At 40.7% G+C, this 8917-nt stretch overlaps 1 protein-coding gene across 1 annotated transcript in view; it reads right to left on the reverse strand.

Moving 5' to 3' along the window:
• Window positions 1–7665, reverse strand: part of SIFR (SIFamide receptor) — a 58879-nt gene extending 51214 nt beyond the window's left edge. Inside the window, exon 1 of the mRNA XM_033347451.2 lies at window positions 6355–7665. Coding sequence (XP_033203342.1) covers window positions 6355–6922 — 568 coding nt within the window. The 5' untranslated portion in view covers window positions 6923–7665. The remainder of the gene's footprint in view (window positions 1–6354) is intronic.
• Window positions 7666–8917: the final 1252 nt, after the last annotated feature.

The following is an 8917-nucleotide window of genomic DNA, read 5'->3' on the forward strand; positions in this document are numbered from 1 at the left end:
CGTGTTAAATCACGTAATATTCGGCGAAAGGAAGTCGTTGAAATTCCCGATAAAAATTCCCGTCTATTAAAATATTATATACCTAGTTGTTTAAACCGAATATTACTAAAAAATCCAAAGACAAATACCATGTAACGAGTTTAAAATAAAGATATAAAATTGATATGAGTAAAACAACAGAATTACCGATTATTTTATCATTTGTAGAGGCAGAACGTGCGAAGACCAAAGAAAAGGATAGCGTGAGAAGCGATTTTACGAGTTATCCGTCTCGATGGACGGCGTGATCGTTCAGCCTCGAAAACGGCGCGTCCACATTTTCCACGGCTCCGGCTGAATATACGTATGTAGGTATGCAGGTACACAGGCACACTAACGTTCGCTTTGAAATGGAAATTGGCAGCGGTCTCGGGATTCTAGACTAACGACACGGCAAATCGAATTACCTGCGCACAGAATCGATCATCGGAACACGGCGCGGCTGATTTCGCCGTTCGGGACCGCTTAGCCGTGCATTGGCATTCCTGATGCGTCAATGTATGTGTGTTCAGAGTTCAGAGGGTCTTTTGAAGCGAACAGCCACATTAATTGAACCGCTGGTCATAAATTAACGAAAACGTTGCAAAGTTCTTTTTTCCAAAAATGTTCCAATATGTTGCTTTAATTTGCTATTTCCGAGTTGATCGAAAACACATCTCAAATTTCATGTAAATCCGAAAGAATCTTCGTGTCTGTTCTATTTATCGTTCGGCTCTATCGATTCGTGTTTACAGATTTCTCGAAATATCGCTCGAACATCCCCAATATTTCAATTTCTTGCCTCCATCGGCATTTTGGTTCTATGAAACGAAATTTCTGGACCACAATCAGTGTCCTTGGATTGGGATCTTTAGAGATATCCGCGATGAGAGTTCGTCTCCGGTTATGTGTTTGGCAAATACTGTAATGTTGAAGGACGAGAGATATTGAAATACTTTTGAGCCGCATACTCCAAGCAAGATAGCTTCGTAGTATTTTAATAAAACGATGCATGTGAATGACGTTAATCTGTTATAGCATATCGATTTTATTAGGCAGATGCTAAAGTTATGGGCGTTTCTGCGTGGGAAATCTTTATCGATATTATTGACATAATATCGACGAATCAATCGTTTTAATATTAAACAGCAAGATACACGTATTATCTGCGTGTTCAATGATTTTTTTACTTAAAGTAACCATAAATACTCGACAATTGTATCTTATTTTCCGTACCTTACAGTATTTTCCTTGCCAATAACCATTCCGACCAATCGCGGAAATTCGTCACTCAACGAGAACTTGTCCGTTTCACAGACGAGATCCACCGCGTTATTATGCACCGATTATCAGTCAAAGGCAACGGTTGACCGATATCGCTATTAACATAATCGTACGCGATTACACCCACCCGTCTCGTTTCCCATTTAACCTCTAATGTTAAGAGCCGCTTTCGAATCACGGTTACAACGTAATTATAACGAGCTCCCGCGGATTTGCATAGTTTTCTAAACCGCCAACCGACCTTTGAAATTGCGTTTCGCGCACCCTTTCGGCAATGCGAGCTTTCGAGACCAGTTACTAGAAGTTCTAGCTACCTTCTTTCGGGTGTTTGAAGAACGTTCCGAAAAACGACTGTTTGCCGACGATCGTGCTGAATTAAACGAGCTCACTTTTATTGCCACTCTTGACTTGAATAATGAAAACTTTGTACGTCTGTTTTTTTATGGGTAGACTGCGGATTTTTATGCAGCTAAAACTCGTAAAAATATTCAAATATTCAAATACACAGGAAATATGTCACATCGTGTAAGATATATGGCAAATTACGTAAAATACATACACACGATACGTACATATAAATGACGGAATATAAATCATATTATTATCTACATTTAATTATTATAATCTGCGTTACAGTAAGTAACAGTAGTTTTTTCAAGATTAGTAAATCGATATCGTTTGTCTAATTTAGAAGCAGAAATAGATTGTTCAACGTCGCAAGATGTAATTGGGGTTTCTTCTAGTCCTCGTATGGTTCTAATTTCTGAAATTTTCGATATCATATTGCAATCGAGAACTTTCTTCAGAATACGATTAAATTTCTTTCTTGTCGGTTTGCTAAAAGAATCGTATATGTGCTTCATGGTTTCGGCGAATTCAATTTCTTACAGCAATCATCTTCGACATTTAGCAATGATATTCGAACAGCTGAATCGACGTCGTTTATGTAAGATATGGAAAACATATGTAATGTGAAAATTATGTATTTGCATAAAAATCCGCAAATTTATAGGATGTTTACGAAGCCTACTTGACAAGTTTAGTTGAGTGGCTCGGAAGAATTATCAGTAATACATATTTGTTTTCGTAAGTCGAACTTACTAACTCTTACCCTAATCTCTTATGTCACGCACACTGAAATCGACAAACATTTTTACTAAATAAACACCATCCGGACCACAGTCCCCGACAATAAATTACAGAGCAAAGATGCAGGAGAAACAGCGCGGACAATTTCCAGCACGAAAATCATCCCGCGGGGACGAAACTTCTTCCTGCCATGGAGCAATCATTTCACAAGGGAGAAAGAGAAAGCTCTTTACCACCACCCACGGCAGAAACACCACCTCGAACACGAGTTCAATTTCGTTATAGTCTCTAAGTTTCTTTTAGGAGAGTAAACAAAGGGATCTAGAAGAATTCACTCATTTCGTGTAGACGATATTCTCGGAAGAAAATGGTACCCTCTGATCAAACGGTGCGGCTTCCTCTACTGGTACTTAATCGATACTTGTCGATCTCGCAATGTCATACAAGTTTTGAAACAATTATTTAACGATTAACTGCTCTGTTTTACTTTTTAATCGAACGTTAAACTCCTATGTAAAATGAGAAGAATTCTACATGAACAAGACTGGCAACAACGATGTTCTACTTTAGATCGTATAAATAAAATCGAGCAAACGGTGTATAAAGCTATCGATGGCTAACCAAGTTTGCGTCTACGATATATTTTCTCGAACGTTTTATCGAATTTAAAGAAAATATTTGTTTAGTCATTTACACTTGTAATTCTTGACATTGGTATCCTAATATCCACATCGTAGATCAGTTTTCACTGGATTTTCAAAATTTAACGTTGCGAATGTCGCGTTCGATCGAAGAAGGGGATAAGGGGAAAAATTGAATAAAGTTTAAAAGTACTTTCGTCTGATAAAAGCTGGAATGAAAATTCTTGGATTAAATCTATGTTCGAGAAGTTAGAAGCGACGTATCGCCTTGAACTCGAACGTCAAGTAAAATCGATGACTGAACTCATTTTGCATTTTACAGCAGGAAGAAAGAACCATATTATTCTATATTGCCCAAGTAAATAACTATGTTTAAAGTTGCATGTTAAATATTGCACCGAAGTTGTTGGTGTGTACTTATATAATGGATAAGGAAATCTGTCATATATTTGTCCGACTAAACGTTTAAATTATTAAATAAGCGCTTAGAAGGATGGTTGTCTAGAAAATTGGGTTCAGTAAATTCAATCGATAGTATATATCTCAATGGATCTCCATTTTTGAATCTTATTTAGTGGATGGTGAATTTATAATTAGATTACAATTATTTGTAGAATAAAGAATGATCGAAAATTGTGAATAATTTCGACATCGCAAAACGACGACAAAAGATGAGTTTACTAGATAAAATCCAGAAATTGTAGTGCAAATAGTTTACACGGTGAACAAGTCGGGTACTCGGTAGGAAACACTTGAATTCCTCGGAGAAAACAAACTGGCGAGGCATGTTGGCCGCGCGAGTGCGTGCTAATGACGTCGTTAGTCGTGCGACAATGCGACACGCTGACAATTGGCTGCTCTGGAGGCTCACGGCCGAATACCGTCTCTATCGCAATTATCGCGACCTTTGCGATTCGAGACCAGATGAACCGATCGTTGTCCCTCGAACGGAACTCTTTTCTGCCATTTACTCGCTGAAAAGCTACTGAACGAAAAACGAATTATTTGATTCGGAAGCAACTAGAATCGCTAAGGAATATAGAAATATCTTGCTCATACGGAAGTAAAAAAACTATTAATTCCACCTGACGATGGAAAAATACGATCGATCGAACGATGCGAAAGCACGACCGATTCTCTGTCACGTTTTAATCGTTACGATCGAAAAAGCGTGGATATCTCCTGCATAATATTTGTTGGAGGATATTTTCTATTGATAAAAGGTATAATACTCAAACACGAGGAAGCGGAGGTAAAGATGACGATAAAACAAACATCTGATGAGGAAGAAATTATCGGTAGCAAATACTTCAATTCGGAATAAGATATAGTCCGCTAAAACGGGAAACGACGATGGTCTTATTAGGTTTCAATAACCTTAAACGCTGCCAGCGACAGCATTACGGCCCTAACGTGGATAATAAAGTGGACACAAGGCAGTAACGGTCCCCGCTCGGTGAAAACAAACGATCGATGCGCAGGATCCCTCGGTGGATCTTGGTAAATCTCGCTGGAACATTTTATCCGCGCGCGTTCCTGCTTCGCATTTGCGACACATACCTTCGAAGACGCGCAGAATCGTAGAGACGACCCCTTTACATCTATGCTCGCCCTTCGATCCGGTTTAAACAACCGTAATTAGATGGACGTTACATAGGATACACGCACGTAACAATCTCTAATTAATCGGACGATCTACCCTCGACGAAATTATATTTACTGCTCGTTATCCCTTCCTTCGAATCGGCATTAACTGACCCGTTTAATTAATCGTCGTTAAATCGATGGAGCACAAATCTACAGAGGAATTAAGCCTTTCTTGGACATAAATTTGGCAATGATCGTGATCCAGCGAGCAAGAAATTGAAAAAATTTGGCTTTCTGCCGCGTTCATACACAAACAGCTCGACAGAGTCCCTATGTTATATTTCCACTATAACGATTTGAATGCAAAATGGTTGAAACGTTTTGAACGCAAATCGAACAAAACGTTGTATTAAATTATTGAATCGTTAAAAGTATATTTCACGCAAAAGTGCGATAAATAGATCGCTGAATCCATCGTCTCCGCGAGCGCAAGCCTGCGAGAGATTAAACTTTCTTTCGAAAATAAACCCGGTGGGGATCAGGATGAAGCGCACGGGAAATTGAAAAGAATTCACGAGCTTTTCTTCGAGCTATGGAAGGGGTAAGTTTCGCCCGATTCCATTATAGAATAATTTATTCGCAGTTACTCGAGATGAAGCTGTCGGCTCTTGTGTGAAATCAGAATCGCGATACGCTCGGTGCATCGAGCGTGAACATGGCCCGCTCGTGAGGATCACGGAGGGATCGATTCCGTACTGGCAAGGGAACCCCGCCGGGCACGCTTCCACCCCCGTGACCCCCACGAGCTCGTTCCAGAGAGTGGAGACCCCTGCAACGACAAATCGACGCCGAACGAATCGCACCTTGCCTCTCCTTTAATCGCCTTCGATCCAATTTTTACGTTTTCTCTCCCACTCGATCTCTCTTCGCTCGATCACGCATGATCAATACTCGAGATCGGTAGCAGAGTTTCTCGTTGCCCGTATTAGATTCGTGTGTACGCAATCGTACAAAGAATCGTAAATGTCGTTGATGGTGATTTGTAAGTACCGAATAATGTTTATGGAGAAAATTTTGTGCTATAATAGATAAGAAGTTGCGATTGGTCGATTTTTCGAAATTCGAGTGGTGGCGTCAAGCGGATTAGGAAGAATATTGGTATAGAATCTTTTGCTATCGGAGATCCTAATGGATTAGACGAATAATTTCGAGCTTTTATATTAACGTGGAACCTTAATTATTCGAACCAATCGCGATATACGCTATTCGGATAATCGAATAAATTTACATTGTTTTATGAATATTAACAGATTTCGGGTAGGTATGTAAGAACTTTTCTCAGTTTCTATTCTTTTATTTTTATGTTTCTCGTGCGTGACCATCGAATTCTCTATTAATCGATGTTTCGATAATCGATCGCTTCCTCAATCGGTGTTCTAATAACTGAGATTCTTCTGTATATTTCGGATTTCTCAATATTAATAATCCTATGTATAGAACAGATTTTAAACGCCCTTGGAAAGCCAGCGATTTCATTAGTCCAATATAATTAAGCTCTCACAACTCAAGATCTATACCAAGCAGCCCTTCCCCATAAAATATTTCTTCGCATTCGCGAATCATACTACTTAAACTTTAAATTCTCGATCTAATAATTTTAAAATCTTCTCCTTAAATATAAAACAACAGAACGACATTGCAATGTAAATGAATATTGTAACATTTTGGTACTCACGGACAAAGATGTTGCTCATCAGAGTAGCAGGCAGGCAGAAGACTATGACGAGGACATCAGCGACCGCGAGATTGACGATGAAGAAATTCGTTACAGTCCGCATCCGCGGTGACCGATACACTACGGCTATGACGAAACTGTTCCCGATCAGACCGACGACAAAGACCAGAACGTAAGCGACACAGTAAACCGCCGACATGGCCATGCTGTGCCTGTACAGCCGATCGGGAATTTGTTCAGCGGTCGAGAGGTTCGCCGTCTTGCTGGCGTTCAAAAGTCCACCCTGCTCCTCCATCGATGTCCTCGGATTGGTCGTGATAGCCTCTGCGATCAAGTTATTGAGATAATCGCCAAGATCGTTCCTCATCTGCAAGAGGGTACCCGTGGTCTGTGGAATGGCCGAAACGGTGGTAGGCGGGACGTTTCCATTGTTACTTCTACGACGCGTATCAACGTCAAACTCCTCGGAGTCCGGCAGACGTAGCGATGCCATCTCCAAGAGAGGAGACGGTGGTTGCAGCATGGGTAACTTGATCGTGAACCGTTGAGTCGACGTTGTTTCGACCATCGGCCGAGTTGCGTTCTCTCGATACCGTGCTCGTTATATTTCTCTTGATATTCTGCACCGCCGACGTCGCGTCGCGGTGTCGACGACCTCGGCTCGCCCGAGTTCCGCCTTCACCCTCGATTACGTACACTCCGTTCACCTGATCGATCCGTGTATCTGGATCTGCGCTTCCCTTTCCCCTGAATCGTCCTCTTTCAATCGATTTTTACGATACCGTGGTTGGTATTTCCTTACGTTCGACTTATCCGTTCGAAGAATATCGATGCTATGCGACACTCGATCATCGAGACGTCGTTGGATAGGAGACTCGCAGACTGTTCCAAGAGATTCACTGGAACCGGACGGATGTCATAACCGAAGAAAACGCGCGGAGACGATGAATCGCGAGTATTTAAAAATATTTTGGTGGAAGAAGTAAGAGACGGTCAACTAGCACGTGTACGAGAGCCTATCGAGCTTCGTTGCATCCCCTCGCGGAAAGACTGTGCGATATCGAACGCGGCGGGAGATGTTTGTTTCTTAACTTGTTCAATGAAAACTTTGTTCTGGTAGTTGATCGATAGCCTCTGATTAGGAACGAAAGGTGAGATAAGAGAAAGATGGATGGAGGGAGAAGTTTTTACGGAGGAGATAAAGGTGGAATATCAAATGGAACGGGACACGAGATATTCGAACGTGTGTAGCGTGATCCACGGAAAGGTGTCCCGGCCGAATGCTGAGCGACTAATGAGCTTGCTTTAGAAGACGACTGTGAACTGCCGCGAGATGCACCCGTAGCGGCGAGCTGTCTAGCGACGCGCCGTCACTGCGCAAGCGTTACCATCCACCGGCACATGCACCCGCATGCGAGCTACGCCACGATCATCGTAGTGGCGTACAGCTCGAGACCGGGAAGTAGCAAGATTCGAAGGCAATTCTACGCAAAGAGCGAAGATAAGAAACAGAATTAAAGGATCTCATCTATGAATGGATCTATCGTGATCAGAAATGGACAAATTCTATAGGTTCGATATTATGACGATTTAAAAATGATAATTAAAAAAGATGTACGAAAGTAAGAAATAAATATAAAAATCAAAGAGCCAAACCGATCCTCTAATTGCTTCGAGCAATTTATAATTTTACAGAACTATGAAATACAAAGGATTTTTTGGTTCAGTTACAACGATAATAGGATTACTGATAAATAAAATATTTGAAAATCTGTTTTAGAATACGATGTGCCATGCTCTAATACAACATGTTTTATTTCACACGCGCTTTCATATATTCTACCCCTACACGCGTTCCTTCAACTTCGGAGAAATCGCAGCCATTTAGCCACGCTGACGCCACGATGTATACTCTGTAAAACTTTGCTTTACAAACACGACAGTCGTACGAGAGTCGAAAGTTCCTTCACTTCCTCCACACACTTTCCATTACGACTTTTCATTTCTATGTTCGCGATATTGGTTACGACCGTGTTATTTAAACTACCAGCCTTCAACGAATTTATCCAATAAGTATTACCTTCTCCTCCTTTTTATCGGTATGCAGTGGCAATGATACTTCGCGTCACCCTAATAACGAAAAACATCTATAGGGAGAGCGAAGAAAACAAACAAACTGGATTAGAAATGAGCAAACCTTTTGCGATTGTCAAACGTTTTCCTCGTGAGCGCCTACGATGAACTTGTATAACTCGGTTTCGAAGAAGCAACTTCTTCAGAGTTTCCGACACGACGATAAAAGATTTCGTTCAGACGAAGACTTGGTTCTAATAATAGACACACTGTTGTCCGAAATACTTTCAGCACTGATAATGGAACATAAATTTCGTTTTTCTAGTAGGAGAAAGTAATCAAACAACGAACATTTCTACGAAATTATGTAATTCCTGAGACTCAAACTGTAGCGGAGATTTATAAAAAAAATTTCACGCATTTTCATAGAAATATTGGTAGGAATAATAGCATTAGAAATTTCTTCTCGATATTTAATTTGGATCCATGG

This window comes from Bombus vancouverensis, chromosome 15 (assembly GCF_051014615.1).
Source record: "Bombus vancouverensis nearcticus chromosome 15, iyBomVanc1_principal, whole genome shotgun sequence".
Lineage (NCBI taxonomy): Eukaryota > Metazoa > Arthropoda > Insecta > Hymenoptera > Apidae > Bombus > Bombus vancouverensis.